The 22,375-nt window shown below is 43.8% G+C and overlaps 1 protein-coding gene across 4 annotated transcripts in view; it reads right to left on the bottom strand.

Moving 5' to 3' along the window:
* The window catches only part of RASAL1 (RAS protein activator like 1), a 210,858-nt gene that overhangs the window by 45,972 nt on the left and 142,511 nt on the right, over positions 1–22,375 (bottom strand). For all 4 annotated transcript variants that reach the window (XM_069759909.1, XM_069759894.1, XM_069759900.1 and 1 more), the window contains exons 6-10: positions 20,890–20,971; positions 2,453–2,599; positions 2,180–2,271; positions 984–1,101; positions 735–885 (exon numbers count right to left, since the gene is read on the bottom strand). In XM_069759909.1, the coding sequence (XP_069616010.1) occupies positions 735–885; positions 984–1,101; positions 2,180–2,271; positions 2,453–2,599; positions 20,890–20,971 (590 nt within the window). The remainder of the gene's footprint in view (positions 1–734; positions 886–983; positions 1,102–2,179; positions 2,272–2,452; positions 2,600–20,889; positions 20,972–22,375) is intronic.

The following is a 22,375-nucleotide window of genomic DNA, read 5'->3' as shown; positions in this document are numbered from 1 at the left end:
ATTGCTCACCAGTTCTCCCTTTGAGCTAGCAGACCTAGCTTCTGTTAAACATCTCTCATACAAAACTGTGTATTTAGTAGCCATTACGTCAGCCAACTGAATAAGGGAACTCCAGGGACTTTCATTTAAAAAGCCTTATTTATGTAACAGGACAGAAATTTTCATTTCCTGGAGTCCGTAGGCAGCACAGACTTCCCTCCATCTAATATTCTTTTCTTTGCTGCATACATAAACGGTGTTCTGTGGTTGTTTATCTACTTTTATGGTGTGCGCAGGGCACCTCGGTTCATTAAGCTAATTTGCATATTTTATTTATTAATTGATGTGTAACATGTGTTCTGTTTCGGAGTAGGGAGCTAACAAGTTAACCCTTTATATGCTGTCTATGGACTACAGAAAACTAAAACTTATTGTACCGGTAAATAAATTTTAAGTTTTTTTTTTTCTTGTATTAAAGTAAAAACAGAGGTCTGAATGAGGCCTGACCTAACACCAATAAAAATTTACCAAATATATTTTAAAAACTTCAACAACAGACTTAAAAACATGCAAGAAGACAAGAATTATGCAGTGGTACAAGCTTAAGCTACCAATATCCCGCTTAAAGCCACCAGGAAAAAAGTTGTCCGATAGGGGAACCTATTCTCTTTGTATTGAAGTAAGAAATAAAGTGATATTTGGATGACTTGAGAGCATGATAATGTACGGGGTTGATCTGACAAAGGTGACCTCACCAGTTCGATTCACTTCTCGCATATTCAGTTGGTCAAGAAAGGTGACTGCCAGTCCTTGGCCTAGGAAAATTTTCACCAGCTTCACAGCCACTTCTTGCCGGCTCTCAGCTGAGCACATCTCCTCCAGAAGATCCAGAACACTAGAGTCTCCCTATGTTAAAGCACAGAAAAAATCATTCACTCGTCCTCTGTGAACCCACCGAAGATACCAGTCCTCCATAAATTTTTAAAGAGCTATAAGCATCCCACCTGCTCAGGGGATTGTGCGGACTCCACAAGGAGCTGGATGAGGTTCTGATAATAGACAGAGGGTAATATTCGCTCCTCAGACAGGTTAATTTTGACACGTAGGGACCCAAGCTTACCTCTGAAAGGCAGAAAATGATGTGATTGCAGCCTAAAGTCAACGAGCAGAGACATACTGTATATGCACATTTGCTGCACACAGCATTTACACAAAGCCATGCTGCTCACAATTACACAAAAAGCAGTGTTATATGTATTCAGTATATACTATACAAAACTACCGTATGTTATTTTGGATAAATAATTGAATGTCTTATTTTATAACATTATGTACAGTAGCAGCAGGGTTGTGGGACCTTTGCCCTGAGTGATGGAAGTGGGTGATAGTAATATTAATAACTTATTACTCAGTGGGGGAGAGTGGGGCTCCTATCCAGGCGGAGCAGGGTATTCATGACAGTTTACAGCAAGTTGTGGGTATTATTTGGTTGATAAATGGTCTTTTCCAGGTATATATTTTATATTATACATGTACCTTACATTTCAATGAATAATGGTAAAATATGGAGCTTCCTGAATATTTTAGTTTTTGTTTCCAGCAGAAACCTGTTTTGTCTAATCAGAATTTTCGCAAATAAAAATGTGTATATTAAAATGATTAAAGTGTTTCCGTCACCATGAATTTCAACTCCTGAAAACCAGTTCCTATGTTTTTAATTTAATTATATTTTATATTTTTGCGCATTTTGATGTCATCTGAGTGCAGTCCGATTTCTCCACAGATCTATAGGCATGAATGGCTGAGTGCAATCCGATAATTGGATGCAACTCTTGAGTGCTGCAAATTTTTTTCATCAGACTGATTTGGTCCGAAGAAAAAATCAGATACAGCCCCAAAGAATAACATGGGGTCGAGTGCTGTCCATCAAATTTTAGAGTCTTTTGCACGAGCCCTTATGATAGCTTCAACTGGTCAATCGGATGGCATGGACAACATATGTATAGGGCTCTATTGCGGCATCATCTCAGTGGAGAGCAGAGGCCAATTATCCTGTCACTTTCTACTATATCAATAAAGACTTGAGGACTGAACAATAACTTTATATCATAGTGGCAAAGACGCTTTAAGGAGCCGTCCCACTTGTTTATTTTTTAGAGCATTATCACATTATGACGTCACACAACAAGCATCATTCTACCCATTCTCCTCCTCCGTGTTTCCAAAAGGCAGGAGGCGAAACCAGCCAGTCACCGCAGGGTTTCTGTGTAGGGGCTCCAAGGGAAAGCACACCTGAAGGGGGGTGTTAAGAGGGTGAGTGATGGAAGACATTGTTGAAACATGCAAGGAGTGAGAGAATAAGAGTGTAAATCATGGTAGTCATAAATGATACAGTGGGAAAATGAGATACAACATAGGATAAAGGGTAAGGAGAGGAAAGAAAAGCATTTACTGGTACTTAGAAGATACTTACACGGCCAAGGAAGTCATTCTTTCCAACCATATCCCAGTCCCAAACTTCAATACTGATCACTTGATCTCCAAGATCTAGTTCCTCTATTCCTCGCAAGTCAAATTCTAATACTTCATTCCAGCGTGGAAAACGTGTTCTTTTAATCACCTGAAAACAAACTACTAGGTAGTATAGCACAGGTCTACAGCATCTGCTAGAGGCCGAGGAGTACTAAGTACTAAGGCTGGGGCTGCACGGTGACATGTGTCAAATGTGTAGCGCAACAGCAATTCTCTGAAAAGTGGTACGACAAAAACATTTGCGACTATTTTACAGCTGTAATTTTGCTGTAAGTAAAAAAAAAAGCAATGTTTGCGATTATGTGTCACAGTCACAAGAGGTCACAATGTGATACCATAGGATATTACAATGCGACATTGAGTGCATGCCACCATATAGCCCTAGCCTCATTCATACATTGGGTTATAGTTGCTTAACTAGGACTGTTGAAAGACTATACACATCCACAGACATGATCCACAATACTAGCTGCATCGTCATTATCATTAAAGTGACTATATGTTTTTCACGTAAAGTCACCCTACCTACTTGACTCCCATTACCTCTCCCACTGACACCGTCTTTCCAGTCCTTAGTCATTCTGTGTCCAAGAGGGCAGCATAATGGTATGAGAAGAGCAATGATTAATCTAAACCATGGCTCCACTGCCTTTCCTGTGATGTGGAGGTGTGGTCCAGACTTACCATTCGTCCCACCCTATAGAAATGCAACGGCCAACTGAAAAACCCACCTCAAAAGTGGAGGTAGCAGGCAAATGTTATAATCAAAATAAATGATAAAAACATTTTGATATATTTTCTATATTAGTTCTGTATAATTTTCAAGATTCTTTACTTGCTGTCATTAAATAAAAGCTTACATTGAAATCTGTCCTGGTCATGTGATGAACACACAAGTGTAGGATTAATTACCATTACGCCAGGGTCACACTAATGTATTTGATAGTTAATATACAGACCTCAATGCCAGAACAGATCGCAGGTCTTCCAAAATTATAGCCTCAAATTTGTCTGTATGCTCGGGTTGAAAAACCTGTCAACACCCTGGCATTGTGGTCCATATACAGATGGTGAGTGTGACAGATCTATCAATCTGTGTAGGGCGCCTGCAGACGAGAATATGAAAATTTGTGTGTTTCATCCAGAAAATGTGGATGATTTTTTTCTGATTTTTATCCACGTTTCATCCTTGTGTCCATTTTTTACATCTGTGTGACGTCCACATACAAGCCATTTTCAAACAACTACACTAAAACATGTACATGATCACATACAGTATCCTACGTTTATCATGAAATATATCCATAAAAATCGGATGCCACTCTGAAGGTCCGTATGAGATCTGATTTTTTTTCTCGCACCAATAGAATACAATGTGAGAGTCTCAGACTTGGATTAAAGTAATGCATGCTGCTATTTTTTCTGATGGACAGCTGGATTGAGAAAAACATCGTTCATCTGAATAACATAGGTCAGTATGTGATGTCCAATCAAAACGAGGACAGCATACATCTGATTTATACGCTCGAGCCCTAAACCTGAGTTATCAATGAAAACTCTTACTGAATGACTGCTAATTAAGATACTAACCAGAGCTGATACAGAAACTCTATTTGAAAATTGCATTACTTTTTAATACAGAAATAATAACTTTTATTTGCTAATTTCAGAATACCCCCTCAACCTTCCTCATAAAATGTGATACACATATAGTTCTGATTATATAATAAGTTAAAATTAATTCATTTTCATATTATGTAAAAAGACCCCTCTTTTGGTATCACTGTATCTGTAAAAATTTGATCATTGAAAATAAAATATAATAATTTATCCCCCACATTGCCTACTAAATAGGCAAGAATGCAGGCATCACTATGGTCTCTGGCCCCATCGGTGCATACGTCCGAATCCAAATTTGAGGGGGAGAAAGAGTGTGTGTCGGACATAAGGCCTGGTGGGAACCAAGAACATGAAGATAAGCGCAATGTGAAAGCATCCTTAACCCCTTCACCTTGAAGCCTGTTTCACTTTCAAGACCAGGCCATTTTTTTCCATTCTAACCAGTGTGACTTTATGTGGTTACATAGTTACATTGGTTGATAAAAGACCTAGGTCCATCACTAATTTAACTATAATCCGCAATGTTATGTGTATCAAGGAAATAATTCAGCCCTTTTTTTTAAAGTTGTTATAGTGTCTGCCATTATTACTTCTTGTGGTAGGGCATTGCACAATCTGACTGCTCTAACTGTAAAGAACCCTTTCTTATTTAGATGCCTTAATCACCTTTCTTCCACAAGCAATGAGTGCCTCCTAGTCCTCAGTTTGGTCATTGGAAGGAATAAGTCATGTGGTAATAACTCTGCAACGCTTCAGTGAATCCCAGTGATGCTGAAACTGTTTTTTCCTGACATATTATACTTCATGATAGTGGTAAATTTAGGTTGAATTTTTTAGTGTTTTGAGTGGAAAATACCCAAAAGTGCCACACTTCTAAAAACTGCACCCTTCAAACTGCTCAAAACCATATTCCAGAAGATTATTATCTTTAATTTAATTTATTAAATTAAAATGTTACATTTTCCACAAAATGTCACTTGAGCCTCAAATTTTGCATATATACAAGGGTAACAGGAGAAAATGAAAATGCACCATACAGTTTGTTGTGCAATTCTCCTGAGTACACTTGGAGCGCCCCCAGACACAGGGCCACAGGTTACTCGGTATCGGTCCTTTCTGTCTCAGTTCTGGGGTTGTCACGGTGGCTGGACCCGGTCCGTGACCCTGCTAAGGGGCGTCCAATAAAAGGGGTGATGATAGTTTGTCAAGGTTTCGTGACGCCACCTGTGGTATTCGGTCAGGGTGACCGACGCTGCTTGGGGCCCGCTGGGGTGATGTTATGGCAGCTAGATGGTATACCTTCCCACAGGTGAAGTGTGTCCCCAGGGCTTCCCAGTAATGTAGATAGCGATAGTGTGAGGTGCAGTCAATAACGAGGACACAGGGTTGCAGTCTCTTTACCTCTTTACTGAAGACTTTAGGATCCTCAATCCAGAGCACGGTTAACAGGGCTGTCTGAGTCCGGCCGGTCCGAAGGCACATCCAGAGTTCCCTTTGCAGGTGGAAATCGTTGCCTACCACTAGCGCCTGTGTGTTGTAGTGCTTCCCTGCTGAGCATTCGGGATAGTCCTCACAACTTCTATTTTCGTTCTTTCTAATTCGTTCCAGTTCTTTCTAGTTCTCCGTCCCCCAGGTATGTTATGGCTAGGACGCACCCGTTTGATGGGACCCTAGAGACGCCCCTCTCCACGCGTTGCCCCCTATGTCTGCCTGTGATGTAAGGTAGACAGCCAACCTATAATTAACTGTCCTGCGGAGTTTGAAGTAAGGCATAGAGTCAGTTACTTCCTCGGTGTTCCGGCCACCGGCTACGCGCCTCAGTAGGATGTTGCCATTCTCCGGGCATGACTCCTACTGGCTCTCCTTTGTGCTTGATCTCGTTTCTCACTTTCCACAATATCCTGCGCTTCGTGTCTCTTTCTTAGGATGCCGCCGCAGATAGCGCAGGTGCGGCTCCGTAACGTTCTGTTCTGGTCGCTAGGTACCTGCCAGGTTCCCACTCCTGACAGGGACCCCCCTGAATCTTCCCCCTGCAACACACCCTGCCACGGGATGTTGCCTGAACAAAACCCAGTCAGCTTCTGACTAACTTCCTATCCAACCCCTAGTTTTACCAGCGTGAGGAGTGGCCTAGTAAATAAAACCTTTTGCTCCCCCTAGTGGCCGGAGTGTGAAGTGTAATGTGTGCTGGTGATACCTGGTCAGATGAACTCCTTTAGTGCCATCAGACGTACCATCACTCCCCTTAGTGGCAGAGCGATACTACTGCAATGACCAGGTCTCTGGGGCGCTGCACACTGATATCCCATATGTGGTGAAAACCTACTGTTTGGGCGATCGGCAGAGCTCGGAAGGAAAGAAGCATGACTTGACCTTTTGGAAGGTAAAATTGGCTGTAATCGATAGTGGACACCATGTCTTTTTTGGAGAGCCACTGATGTGCCTAAACAGTGGAAATTCCTGAAAAGTTACTCCATTTGGGAAACTAGACCCCTCAAGGAATTTATCTAGATGTATGGTGAGCACCTTGAACTGCCAGGTGATTCATAGAATTTTATAACATTGATCCGTGAAAATTAAAAATGTAATTTTTCACACAAAAATGTTGTTTTAGCCCCAATTTTGTTATTTTCACAAGGGTAACAGGAGAAAATGGACCACATACCGTAATTTGTTGCCTAAACAGTGGAAATTCCTGAAAAGTGACTCCATTTTGGAAACTAGACAAACTCAAGGAATTAATCTTGATGTGTGGTGAGCACCTTGAACAGCCAGATGACTCATAGAATTTTATAACGTTGAGCCGTGAAAATTAAAAATGTAATTTTTCACACAAAAATGTTGTTTTAGCCCCAATTTTGTTATTTTCACAAGGGTAACAGGAGAAAATGGACCACAAAATTTGTTGTGCAATTTCACCAGAGTACGTGGATACCCCATATGTGGTGGAAACCTACTCTTTGGGGTGCACAGCGGGGCTCAGAAAACATGACCCCTCAAGTAAGTTTTCTAGATGTTTGGTGAGCACCTTGAACGCCCAAGTGCTCCAAAGATTTTTACAACTGTCACGTCGGTAACCCGCATGCCTCCTCAGCGCTCTTCTAGTCACTGTACACTTTGTCCCCGTGTCATGTCATCCAGCTGAGTCTGCTTCTTGCAGCAGTGCTGCTTCTGCTATGGCATTCATTTAGCTTTAAGGGAGCATGAAGGTCCGGACACCCGCAATGTTGAGAGGTTCCTGGAGATGTTCCATGCGGTTTTCGAGTTTCCACACCGTACCTCCTCCGTAGCCTTGACTTTGTTGAGTCAGGCAGAGCATGGATACTGTACTCCAGTATGCGTTATGCTGCCATACCTTCATTGTGGAGCTGACGTAGAGCGAAGAAGCCCTGGTGGCGACCATCCGGCTGACTGGGTCTGTTCGGTCGAATAAACGATTAGTTGGCTGGCAAAGATTTACCTTCTTGCTAGATGTCATTATACACCAAAAAATAGCTTAAGTGTCTCTTCATGCCAGAGGACCACACATACTGGCTCTGAACTTCCAGGTCTCTTTGCTATCACAAGTGGCACCACCAGCTTCTGTGCCAATGCAGGTTGAGTGGACTATGCTTTCTGTACAGGAATGACAGTGGAGGTACAGAGAGAACATTTGTATGTATTGTGGAAGAAAGGGATATTTTGTTTGCCAGTGATCTGTGAGTTCGGGAAGCTCCAGCACCTATGATTGGCCAAAGTATTGACCCTAGGTGAGAGTAATGGCTTTCCAAAACTATTGTCTGAAATTACCTTGACCTGGCAGGAGAAGTCCCTCTCCATCGCTACCCATCTGGATTCCCGCTTTGCAGGCAACTTCATTCGTCTGGATCTCATCTGTTGACTTCAGCTCCCTTCATAACAGCTGGATCATCCTTTGACTATTGCCTCCATAGACGGGCAACTCCTGGCTAAACCGGCTCAATTTATTACTTTGCCAGTCACGCTGTGGATCAATCTGATGCATACCGAGAAGATTTCCTTCTACATACTACCCAGATCGGTGAATTATTTTCTCCTGGGCCTTCCATGGCTGCATCTACACTCACCGGTGACTGGTCCTTTGATCAGGTACTTCATTGAGGATCGCACTGTGCTTCCAACTGTCTAGCCAAGGTCTGTTATGATTAGGTAATTCAGTACCACAATGGACATAGAAGTCAGAGCACATGCAGTGACCTGACAATAACCCAAAAACATAGAACGAGCTCTGAGACGTGGGAACTCTGCTGACCGCAATCCCTAATCCTCTCCAACCACACTAAAGGCAGCCGTGGATTGCGCCTAACGCTCCCTATGCAACTCGGCACAGCCTGAGAAACTAGCTAGCCTGAAGATAGAAAATAAGCCTACCTTGCCTCAGAGAAATACCCCAAAGGAAAAGGCAGCCCCCCACATATAATGACTGTGAGTTAAGATGAAAAGACAAACGTAGAGATGAAATAGATTTAGCAAAGTGAGGCCCGACTTTCTGAACAGAGCGAGGATAGGAAAGGTAACTTTGCGGTCAACACAAAACCCTACAAACAACCACGCAAAGGGGGCAAAAAGACCCTCCGTACCGACTAACGGCACGGAGGTACACCCTCTGCGTCCCAGAGCTTCCAGCAAGCAAGGAAAAACAAATAAGCAAGCTGGACAGAAAAAAACAACAAACAAAAATAACAAAAGCGGAACTTAGCTAAGCAGAGCAGCAGGCCACAGGAACAATCCAGGAGGAAGCAAGTCCAATACTAGAACATTGACTGGAGGCCAGGATCAAAGCACTAGGTGGAGTTAAATAGAGCAGCACCTAACGACTTCACCACATCACCTGAGGAAGGAAACTCAGAAGCCGCAGTACCACTTTCCTCCACCAACGGAAGCTCATAGAGAGAATCAGCCGAAGTACCACTTGTGACCACAGGAGGGAGATCTGCCACAGAATTCACAACAGTACCCCCCCCCTTGAGGAGGGGTCACCGAACCCTCACCAGAGCCCCCAGGACGACCAGGATGAGCCATATGAAAGGCACGAACAAGATCGGGAGCATGGACATCAGAGGCAAAGACCCAGGAATTATCTTCCTGAGCATAACCCTTCCACTTAACCAGATACTGGAGTTTCCGTCTTGAAACACGAGAATCCAAAATCTTCTCCACAATATACTCCAACTCCCCCTCCACCAAAACCGGAGCAGGAGGATCAACAGATGGAACCATAGGTGCCACGTATCTCCGCAACAATGACCTATGGAATACGTTATGGATAGAAAAAGAATCTGGAAGGGTCAAACGAAAAGACACAGGATTAAGAACCTCAGAAATCCTATACGGACCAATGAAACGAGGTTTAAACTTAGGAGAGGAAACCTTCATAGGAATATGACGAGAAGACAACCAAACCAAATCTCCAACACGAAGTCGGGGACCCACACAGCGTCTGCGATTAGCGAAACGTTGAGCCTTCTCCTGGGACAAGGTCAAATTGTCCACTACATGAGTCCAAATCTGCTGCAACCTGTCCACCACAGTATCCACACCAGGACAGTCCGAAGACTCAACCTGCCCTGAAGAGAAACGAGGATGGAACCCAGAGTTGCAGAAAAACGGCGAAACCAAGGTAGCCGAGCTGGCCCGATTATTAAGGGCGAACTCAGCCAAAGGCAAAAAGGACACCCAGTCATCCTGATCAGCAGAAACAAAGCATCTCAGATATGTTTCCAAGGTCTGATTGGTTCGTTCGGTCTGGCCATTGGTCTGAGGATGGAAAGCCGAGGAAAAAGACAAGTCAATGCCCACACTAGCACAAAAAGCTCGCCAAAACCTCGAAACAAACTGGGAACCTCTGTCAGAAACGATATTCTCTGGAATGCCATGTAAACGAACCACATGCTGGAAGAACAATGGCACCAAATCAGAGGAGGAAGGTAATTTAGACAAGGGTACCAAATGGACCATCTTAGAGAAGCGATCACAAACCACCCAAATGACTGACATTTTTTGAGAGACGGGAAGATCTGAAATAAAATCCATAGAGATATGTGTCCAAGGCCTCTTTGGGACCGGCAAGGGCAAAAGCAACCCACTGGCACGAGAACAGCAGGGCTTAGCCCGAGCACAAATCCCACAGGACTGCACAAAAGAACGCACATCCCGCGACAGAGATGGCCACCAAAAGGATCTAGCCACTAACTCTCTGGTACCAAAGATTCCAGGATGACCAGCCAACACCGAACAATGAACCTCAGAGATAACTTTATTCGTCCACCTATCAGGGACAAACAGTTTCTCCGCTGGGCAACGATCAGGTTTATTAGCCTGAAATTTTTGCAGCACCCGCCGCAAATCAGGAGAGATGGCAGACACAATTACTCCCTCTTTGAGAATACCCGCCGGCTCAGATAAACCCGGAGAGTCGGGCACAAAACTCCTAGACAGGGCATCCGCCTTCACATTTTTAGAGCCCGGAAGGTACGAAACCACAAAGTCAAAACGGGCAAAAAACAGCGACCAACGAGCCTGTCTAGGATTCAACCGCTTGGCAGACTCGAGATAAGTCAAGTTCTTATGATCAGTCAAGACCACAACGCGATGCTTAGCTCCTTCAAGCCAATGACGCCACTCCTCGAATGCCCACTTCATGGCCAGCAACTCTCGATTGCCAACATCATAATTTCGCCCAGCAGGCGAAAACTTCCTGGAAAAGAAGGCGCATGGTTTCATCACCGAGCAATCAGAACTTCTCTGCGACAAAACAGCCCCCGCTCCAATCTCAGAAGCATCAACCTCGACCTGGAATGGAAGCGAAACATCTGGTTGACACAACACAGGGGCAGAAGAAAAACGACGCTTCAACTCTTGAAAAGCTTCCACAGCAGCAGAAGACCAATTGACCACATCAGCACCCTTCTTGGTCAAATCGGTCAATGGTTTAGCAATACTAGAAAAATTGCAGATGAAGCGACGATAAAAATTAGCAAAGCCCAGGAACTTTTGCAGACTTTTCAGAGATGTCGGCTGAGTCCAATCATGGATGGCTTGGACCTTAACAGGGTCCATCTCGATAGTAGAAGGGGAAAAAATGAACCCCAAAAATGAAATCTTCTGAACACCAAAGAGACACTTTGATCCCTTCACAAACAAAGAATTAGCACGCAGGACCTAAAACACCGTTCTGACCTGCTTCACATGAGACTCCCAATCATCCGAGAAGACCAAAACATCATCCAAGTATACAATCAGGAATTTATCCAGGTACTCTCGGAAGATGTCATGCATAAAGGACTGAAACACTGATGGAGCATTGGCAAGTCCGAATGGCATTACTAGGTACTCAAAATGGCCCTCGGGCGTATTAAATGCAGTTTTCCATTCATCGCCTCGCTTAATACGCACAAGATTATACGCACCACGAAGATCTATCTTGGTGAACCAACTAGCCCCCTTAATACGAGCAAACAAATCAGATAACAGCGGCAAGGGGTACTGAAATTTAACCGTGATCTTATTTAGAAGGCGGTAATCTATACAAGGTCTCAGCGAACCATCCTTCTTGGCCACAAAAAAAAAACCCGCTCCTAATGGCGACGATGACGGGCGAATGTGCCCCTTCTCCAAGGACTCCTTCACGTAACTCCGCATAGCGGCGTGCTCAGGCACAGATAAATTAAACAGTCGACCTTTTGGGAATTTACTACCAGGAATCAACTCGATAGCACAATCACAATCCCTATGCGGAGGTAGGGTATCGGACTTGGGCTCATCAAATACATCCTGGTAATCAGACAAGAACTCTGGGACCTCAGAAGGGGTGGATGACGAAATAGTCAGAAATGGGACATCACCATGTACCCCCTGACAACCCCAGCTGGACACAGACATGGATTTCCAATCTAATACTGGATTATGGACTTGTAGCCATGGCAACCCCAACACGACCACATCATGCAGATTATGCAACACCAGAAAGTGAATAACCTCCTGATGTGCAGGAGCCATGCACATGGTCAGCTGGGTCCAGTACTGAGGCTTATTCTTGGCCAAAGGCGTAGCATCAATTCCTCTCAATGGAATAGGACACTGCAAGGGCTCCAAGAAAAACCCACATCGCCTAGCATACTCCAAGTCCATCAAATTCAGGGCAGCGCCTGAATCCACAAATGCCATGACAGAATAAGATGACAAAGAGCAGATCAAGGTAACGGACAAAAGAAATTTTGACTGTACCGTACCAATGGTGGCAGACCTAGCGAACCGCTTATTGCGCTTAGGACAATCAGAGATAGCATGAGTGGAATCACCACAGTAGAAACACAGCCCATTCTGACGTCTGTGTTCTTGCCGTTTAACTCTGGTCAAAGTCCTATCGCACTGCATAGGCTCAGGTTTATGCTCAGATACTACCGCCAAATGGTGCACAGATTTACGCTCACGCAAGCGTCGACCGATCTGAATGGCCAAAGACATAGACTCATTCAGACCAGCAGGCATAGGAAATCCCACCATGACATCCTTAAGGGCTTCAGAGAGACCCTTTCTGAAAATAGCTGCGAGCGCACCTCCATTCCATTGAGTGAGTACGGACCACTTTCTAAATTTCTGACAATATACCTCTATCTCATCCTGACCCTGACACAGAGCCAGCAAATTTTTCTCTGCCTGATCCACTGAATTAGGTTCATCGTACAGCAATCCGAGCGCCAGGAAAAACGCATCAATATTACATAATGCAGGATCTCCTGGCGCAAGAGAAAATGTCCAGTCCTGAGGGTCGCCACGTAAAAAAGAAATAATGATCCTAACTTGTTGAACTGGGTCACCAGAGGAGCGAGGTTTCAAAGCCAGAAATAGTTTACAATTATTTTTGAAACTCAGAAATTTAGTTCTATCTCCAAAAAACAAATCAGGAATAGGAATTCTTGGTTCCAACATACAATTCTGAACCACAAAGTCTTGAATATTTTGTACTCTTGCCGTGAGCTGATCCACACATGAAGACAGACCTTTAATGTCCATTGCTACACCTGTGTCCTGAACCACCCAAATGTCTAGGGGAAAAAAAGGCAAAACACAGTGCAGAGAAAAAAAAATGGTCTCAGAACTTCTTTTTTCCCTCTATTGAGAATCATTAGTACTTTGGGCCTCCAGTACTGTTATGATTAGGTAATTCAGTACCACAATGGACATAGAAGTCAGAGCACATGCAGTGACCTGACAATAACCCAAAAACATAGAACGAGCTCTGAGACGTGGGAACTCTGCTGACCGCAATCCCTAATCCTCTCCGACCACACTAAAGGCAGCCGTGGATTGCGCCTAACGCTCCCTATGCAACTCGGCACAGCCTGAGAAACTAGCTAGCCTGAAGATAGAAAATAAGCCTACCTTGCCTCAGAGAAATACCCCAAAGGAAAAGGCAGCCCCCCACATATAATGACTGTGAGTTAAGATGAAAAGACAAACGTAGAGATGAAATAGATTTAGCAAAGTGAGGCCCGACTTTCTGAACAGAGCGAGGATAGGAAAGGTAACTTTGCGGTCAACACAAAACCCTACAAACAACCACGCAAAGGGGGCAAAAAGACCCTCCGTACCGACTAACGGCACGGAGGTACACCCTCTGCGTCCCAGAGCTTCCAGCAAGCAAGAAAAACCAAATAAGCAAGCTGGACAGAAAAAAACAGCAAACAAAAATAACAAAAGCGGAACTTAGCTAAGCAGAGCAGCAGGCCACAGGAACAATCCAGGAGGAAGCAAGTCCAATACTAGAACATTGACTGGAGGCCAGGATCAAAGCACTAGGTGGAGTTAAATGGAGCAGCACCTAACGACTTCACCACATCACCTGAGGAAGGAAACTCAGAAGCCGCAGTACCACTTTCCTCCACCAACGGAAGCTCATAGAGAGAATCAGCCGAAGTACCACTTGTGACCACAGGAGGGAGCTCTGCCACAGAATTCACAACAAAAGTCATTCACAAGACTCAATTCTCCTGTCCCTTTGAACCTTGCCTCATTGCTCATCTATTCCCATGCCTTTACAGACGTCTTCTGTGAAAATAAGTCTGAGGTTCTGCCACCCACATACTTTATGAATATCCTCTCGATCTCCTACCTGACAACCTCCATGGGGGTGGATGTATCCTCTATTTCTACCTGAAACCCAAGTCATGTCTAAAGACATCCAAGAGTATTTAGTCAAGAGAGTCATGCATGCGTCCTCCACTCCTGCCGGTACTGGCTTCTTCTTTGTGACCAAGACGGATGGTTCCCTATTCCTCTGTATAGACTATTGAGATAATAATAATAATCTTTATTTATATAGCGCCAACATATTCCGCAGCGCTTTACAGTTTAACAGTTTCAAACACAAAAGTCATAAGTAACAACGTTAACAATACAATAATTAAAGCAAAATAAGACGACCCTGCTCGTGAGAGCTTACAATCTACAATGAGGTGGGGGAGATGCAAAGTACAGGTGTGTATTTACAATGATGTATTCACAATCATGGTCCAGCCATCTTCAGGGGTTGGGGAATAGATGGGGATAGTGAATGGGCTACACACACACACACAAACATAAAATGACTTTGATTAGTGAACGTGATAGGCCGCTCTGAACACATGTGTTTTGAGCGAGCGCCTAAAACTATGCAAATAGAGATATTAACAAAAATCAAAATTAAAAAGTACCCCTTGCCTTTGATTTCTGAGCTTTTTGCCAGAATTCGGGGAGCCAACATCTTCTCTAAATTTGATCTCGGTGGGGCTTACAACTTGATTCGTATCCATAAGGGTGACAAATGGAAAATGGCCTTTAATACCCATTACGGTCACTATGAGTATCTCATCATGCCATTCTCACAGTGTTTCAGAAGTTTGTAATTACATCTTCTGGAATGTCCTCTTTGTTTCAGTGGTTGTGTATTTGGACGATGTTTTGATGTTCTCTCCTAATCTTTCCCACAGAGAACATGTCCGCCAAAACCTGTCTCGGGGAGAACAATTTGTTTGCCAAATTGTCCAATGTGTCTTTGAAAGAACTTCCTTGCCCTTCGTTGGCAATATTGTCTCAAACCAAGTTCTCGAAATGTATCCTGAGACAGTTTCTGCTGTTCTATCCTGCCCGATCCGCAAGGTCTGCAAGCCACTCACCGCTATATGGGTTTGGCAAACTTCTACAGGAAATTTCTCCAGCACTTCTCATACGATACACTTTATTGCTCCCAAGGGAAATTATAGTATTACAACAGTGTTACAAACAGCATTTCAATCATTACAACATTACAAATAGCATTACATAAAATAATTACTAGACACAGACTACAGTCATCCCTCTGAGCAAGACCTTTGTCTCCTCTGCTAGAGAGAGGAGAATTCTGTCCTAGGAACACCGAGCTGATTGCTTGCCATTTCTGGTGGCCCTCAATGGTCAAGGGACTTCGTAACCACTTATTCACAATGTGCCAGAAACAAGTCTTCCAGGGATAAGATTCTCAAACAAAGAAAAAATTGAACTGCACCAGTGGAGTGCTTGTGTCACACGTGGAGATGAATAATCCTCTAGTTTCTGAAGTACAGCAGAATAATCAACTGGTTTGCGGTGCTCTGCATGAAAATCACATGTATACTAAATGTTCAAAAAAGAAAATGCATCACTCACCAGATTGAATCTAATCTTTCAAACAGTCCTTTACTTCGCCATACATGGCATAGACAGTGAAATGGACGTGCAAGTCAGGGAGGCATGCGGGGAGAAGAGAGATGGACTATGGCCGCTTTGCATATGATCGGTTCAATGGGTCAGGGATAAGCCTACTGGTCTCCTCCAGCCTCTACTGGTTCCTTTCAACCCCTGGCAATATATCACTATGGACTTCATCATGAATCTGCCCCTCTCTGAGGGTTGCAACACCATCTGGGTTGTGGTGGACCGGTTTCTAAGTTTGCTCATTTTATACCCCTGTCAGGTCTTACCTCTGCTCCAAAGCTCACCACGCATTTCTTCCAGCATGTATGTCTCCACATAGTCTCCGATTGTGGAGTCCAGTTCACTTCAAAGATTTGGAGAGCATTGTGCAGGCTGCTGAATGTCCAGATGGACTTCTCCTCCGTGTACCATTTGCAGACCAATGGGCAAGTGGCACGAATAAATTAGATCCTCGAGAGCTACCTTTGCCACTCTATCTCTGCCCGACAGGATGACTGGGTGAAACTACTACCCTAGGCGGAATTTTCCAGAACAACCACGTTGGGGAGCATTCTTTATGGTATACTACCAGCATCCCAAGTATCCTCTCCTATGTATGCTTTCTCCAGGATACCAATTGCCGATTCCTCTTATGGCGACTTCCTTCAGCTCGGGTGACAAACTGGTTAGTCACATCAGTACCTCAGAGATAAGGTCTGTTTATCTTTTCAGGACATTCTGCTGAAGGTGCTTTTGTACAATTTTGCTTGTCGGTACCTTGGCCAATCTCCATAGGAATTTAACCATGCTGTGTCCTGCAGAGTTTAGCTTCTTCTGCGTATTCCATGCTAGCAGGGCCTTTATTAGGCAGCCCTCCTACCACTACCCGCACGAACGTTGGTTCCTACTCAGGACACATTCATGTATTCCTCTGTATTCCGCTTCCCGTTAATGAACTAAGTTTGTTTACCCATCCGGCCTAACCTCTCTGCTCTTAATAATAGTAATAATAATCTTTATGCATTAACATATTAAGCAGCGCTTTACAGTTTGCACACATTATCACCACTGTCCCCGATGGGGCTCACAATCTAAATTCCCTATCAGTATGTCGTTGGAATGTGGGAGGAAACCGGAGTACCAGGAGGAAACCCACACAATCACGGCGAGAACATACAAACTCCTTGCAGATATTGTCCTTGGTGGGATTTGAACCTAGGATTCCAGTGCTGCAAGGCTGCAGTGCTAACCACTGAGCCACCGTGCTGCTCTTGACCATGGCTACTTTTATTGATCGTGTGCTGCCTACTCCGACTACAGACAATCTGACTATGCCTCTGTCTCTTCCTTCGATACTTCATACCTGTGCCTCTGACCTTCCCTTTCGGTCAGCTGCTGCAGACTCAAGGACTGCCTTGGTGTTGTATCTGGTGACTACCGGCTGCAAAGCTTATCCTCACCATCAGAGGCTCTAGCAAATATCTGTTAGTCAATTAGTTACACCCCTACAAGATAAGCCTGGCCTGTGGCACAGTGGGTCCACACCAACCAGCGTTACAATGATATTGAGCAGTGAAAATAAAAAATCACAGTTTTCCACAAAAATTTTGTTTTAGCCCCACATTTCTTTTCACAAGGGTTGCATGAGAAAATGGACTTTAACATTTGTTGAGCAATTTCTACTGAGTACGACGAAACCTCATATGTGGTGGGAAACTCCTGTTTGGACACACTAACGAGCTCCAAAAGGAAGGAGTGCATTTTGGAGCACAGACTTTGATGGAATAGTCTGTGGAGGCCATGTTGCATTTGGCGAGCCCCTGATGTGTCTTAACAGTGGAAACACCCACAAGTAACCCCATTTTTGCATGCCGGATCTGAAAAAAGATGGTGTGCAGAGCGCTGATCGCTGTTTTAAATCAACCCTTTTGGTGGTGATTGGTGTTGTGAATTCGGGCTCCCTCCGGTGGTTGTAAGTGGCACTTTTGTGAGTTCTGCTCTTGGGCTCCCTCTTGTGGTTTCTAGTGATATGGCTGCTCCTTGGAGTTAGCTGTCATCAGCTGCCTTCACTTATCGTCTCTTCTGCTCGGCTATTTAAGTCTGGCTCTATCTTCAGCCAGTGCCACTTGTAAATGGTTCCTGGTTGGATTCACATCTCTTTGGAGTTCCCTGTTATCCTGACCAGTTCAGCTAAGGTAAGTTTTTGCTTGCCCTTTTCTGTCTATAGATTGTGGACTTATCCATTCTGTGCTTTCTATGTTTGTCCAGCTTATCAGTGTGAATTTATTCTGTCTTGCTGGAAGCTCTGGGAGGCAGATTTGCCCTCCACACCTTTAGTCAGGTGTGGAGATTTTTTGTAAACGCTGCGTGGATTTTTGTAGTGTTTTATACTGACCGCACAGTATTCCATCCTGTCCTATCTATTTAGTTAGACTGGCCTCCTGTGCTCATCCTGGTTTCATTCTGTGTATGTCTTTTCCCTCTCCACTCACAGTCATTATTTGTGGGGGGCTAATCTATACTTTGGGGATTTTCTCTGAGGCAAGATAGCTTTCCTGCTTCTATCTTTAGGGGTAGTTAGCTCTTAGGCTATGACGAGATGCCTAGGGAGAGTTAGGAGCATTCCACGGCTACTTCTAGTGTTGTGTAGAGCTTAGGGACTGCGGTCAGTACAGTTACCACTTCCTTCAGAGCTCGTTCCATGTTGCTCCTAGACCACCGTATCATAACAGATTGGGCAATAACTATTATTCAGCCAATAGGAGACAAAAAGGTTAATCACCAAAGGTGATGTCGCAATCATCCCTTCCAATTTCACTGCTGTGATATGTGCTGTCTCAAACAGCACCAATCACAGCACATCACATTGACTTTTTTAGCTTTGTTGTCAAATTGCTGTGATTGTTTGGTCAGAATTAATCGGCTAATCATAGCGACTGCCAATGCGGGGAAGGTGCAGAATCTTAATTCGGTCACAGTAAGGCGACTGGAACTAGGGAGTCCGTAAATATACGGCGGTTTGCGAGAATGCTGTTCCTGCAGTGCCATACAGATACGGCGGATATAGTGAAGGGCTTACAGGACTGCTGTTCAATGACTCAATGTGATTGTAAATTATTATATAACCTTATTGGATTAAAAATGCAAAAGTGGTTTAGATAGAATTCGTACAGGTAAAGAGTCAACGGTTAGGAATCCTGCCTTGAGGTCAATAATGTCGCCCTTCCAACCTTCCAGTGTTTAGCAAACTTTGCCACTCAGTTTGATATGTAATAACACTTAATTTTATTTCCAAAACAAACCAAAAAGCCTAGAAAAAAGGTAGGGAGATTCAGAGACTGTGTTTCGTACAGTGCAAAAGTCTAGGATGGGATAAAGCCAATAAATGACTGCAGATCGGCTATATCGAAGTGCCACACACTTCAGAAATAAGATCGACCAAACAAGGCAAGTCTTTGTTGTCCAACCACCACAACCCCTTTGTATGCCTGACCAATGCCCTAACCCCATAACTTCCCTCCCCAAAATCACTGAAGAACAGCTTGCTCATCTTCTCTCCAAATCACACTTCACCACTTGTGCACTTGACCCCATCCTATCCCACCTCCTCCCCAACCTCACCACCACACTAATCCCATCTCTAACCCATCTCTTCAATCTATCACTAACTTCAGGTACTTTCCCCTCTAATTTCAAACATGCCACAATCACACCTATCCTCAAAAAGCCTTCTCTTGACCTGAGTGCTATGTCCAGCTACAGCCCCATATCTCTGCTCCCATTTGCTTCCAAACTACTTGAGCAGCATGTCCACGCTGAACTTTCCTCCTACCATGCATCTAACGCTCTCTTCGACAGCCTACAATCTTGCTTCCGTCACCACCATTCCACTGAGACTGCTCTGACCAAACTTACGAACGACTTAAGGTACCGTTAGACTAAACGACTTACCAACGATCACGACCAGCGATACGACCTGGCCGTGATCGTTGGTAAGTCGTTGTGTGGTCGCTGGGGAGCTGTCACACAGACAGCTCTCTCCAGTGACCAACGATCAGGGGAACGACTTCGGCATCGTTGAAACTGTCTTCAACGATGCCGAAGTCCCCGGGTAACCAGGGTAAACATCGGGTTACTAAGTGCAGGGCCGCGCTTAGTAACTCGATATTTACCCTGGTTACCATTGTAAAAGTTAAAAAAAACAAAAAACAGTACATACTCACATTCCGATGTCTGTCACGTCCCCCGCCGTCAGCTTCCCAACACTGACTGTGTCAGCGCCGGCCGTAAAGCAGAGCGCAGCGGTGACACCGCTGCGCTCTGCTTTAGGGCCAGCGCTGACAGTCAGAGCGGGAAGCTGACGGCGGGGGACGTGACAGACATCGGAATGTGAGTATGTACTGTTTTTTTTTTTTTACTTTTACAATGGTAACCAGGGTAAATATCGGGTTACTAAGCGCGGCCCTGCGCTTAGTAACCCAATATTTACCCTGGTTGCAAGTGAACACATCGTTGGATCGGCGTCACACACACCGATCCAAGGATGACAGCGGGTGATCAGCAACCAAAAAAAGGTCCTGATCATTCCCCAGCGACCAACGATCTCCCAGCAGGGGCCTGATCGTTGGTCGCTGTCACACATAACGAGATCGTTAGCGGGATCGTTGCTACGTCACAAAAAGCGTGACGTTGCAACGATATCGTTAACGAAATCGTTATGTGTGAAGGTACCTTTACTTACAGCCAAAACTAACAGACAATTCTCTATACTACTCCTTCTAGACCTGTCCTCTGCCTTCGACACAGTTGACCACTGCCTTCTACAGATCCGCTCTTCCTTTGAGGTCAAAGACCTCGCCCTATCCTGGATCTCCTCATACCTTACCAACCGCACATTTAGCATTTCCTACTCCCATACTACCTCTTCAACTCGCCCCCTCTCTGTTGGTGTCTCTCAAGGCTCTGTCCTGGCTCATCAAAATGAGTTATGAGACACAGATGTTTAGAATCCACATGTACAGTTCATAAGTAAAGTAACAGCATACTTACTGAGGACTCCAAAGTTTGATTGTTACAGAAGATTCGTACAAATGGATCTGAAGTTCCGGAGATGTCTCGTGGTGCCAAATCTCTGTATGAGGAAATTAAAAGTAATGAAAGATAACAAACTTCATTGGAATATATTAGTACCTAGAGCAAGTGTAAAAACAATACAAAAATGAATAAATACATTAAAAACCTATATCATAACAAAGTCATGTAATACTGTGGGTTTTCTTCTGTGGTTTTTATGGTTATGAAGAATACCTGTGATATTTAATGTCACTGGGGAATTTGCGTATTTCAGCAATGTGGGGGAATTTGAAATTCTCATTATGCGCACATTGAGTTTTTTCGAAACAGACAAAAATAATGAGTTTTCTAGTGGAAACCACTTCAGGAAATGCTCCTTCTATGTGGAGTTTTTGGAGTACTTTTCCAATTCCCAAAGCATTTTAGAAGAGTTTTTTTTTCTTGAAGCAGTTTGAGTGGATAAAGACTAGTTAGGATTGGACCGCTTCAAAGAGGTGACATGCACTTTCTTTTTTTCCCCATCGAGTGTATTTCAAAACCAGAAGTGGAAAAATATGTTTAAAAGAACGAACATGAAACCAGCAACTTGTTTAACAATAGAAAAGAATAATAATACTTTCAAGTGTTTGAGTGATTTTTCAGGCGTTTTGTGAAGCATACCTGCTCCAAAATACTCCTTTTCCCCTTCCAGATCAGACTTTTATGAATGCAGTAATACCAAATATGTGTATTTTTTTTTCTTAATTTCTAATGGGGGTAAAAGGGTGGTGATTTGAACTTTTACACATTTTTTAAACCCTTTTTTTCTATTGTATTTGTTAATCACTTTAGGGGACTTGAATCTACGATCATCCAATAGCTTGTGTTATATACAGAAATACCACAGTATTGCTGTATATAACAATATATCTCCTACCCACGGGTGAGAAAATTAAAACACATTCATATAGAGTAGAGACAGAAAGCTAAGGAGGGCCAAAGTAAATGGAACAAGTATAACTTAACCTAAAGATGTGAAAGGAAAAGGAACTGGGAAGAAAAACAAACAGATTCAACTCATAAACCCAAGTCCACCAAGAGGTATAGCCAGCAAGGAAGTGCAGTGCAGGTTGAACATAAAACTCAACCTAGAATGTGATAAAGCAGACCAAAACTGGAAAATGGAAAACACCTGGAGAGGAGCAAACCAAGAAGGGGGACCAAAGACAATTGGAACCATCAGCATTTGGACATGAAAGAAAATGCGATAGCTCAGCAAACAGGGGAACTGACTATGTAGCAACAGGTCAGCAGATCGAATCCCCAAACCGAGCCATAACACATATGCTATAATGGAGCTATCTGTTGTTGGATTAGAGTGCAAATCAAGCAAGATGCAGTGAGACACTTAAGGCAGTGCCTGTAACCACAGCATCTGTGATCAATAACAAGGTAACACAAAAACTTTGCCTGTCCACTCTTT

This window comes from Ranitomeya imitator, chromosome 1, assembly GCF_032444005.1.
Source record: "Ranitomeya imitator isolate aRanImi1 chromosome 1, aRanImi1.pri, whole genome shotgun sequence".
In the NCBI taxonomy this organism is placed as follows: Eukaryota; Metazoa; Chordata; class Amphibia; order Anura; family Dendrobatidae; genus Ranitomeya; species Ranitomeya imitator.
The sequence above is the reverse complement of the archived record's forward strand: the minus strand, read 5'-3'. Positions and strand labels throughout refer to the sequence as shown.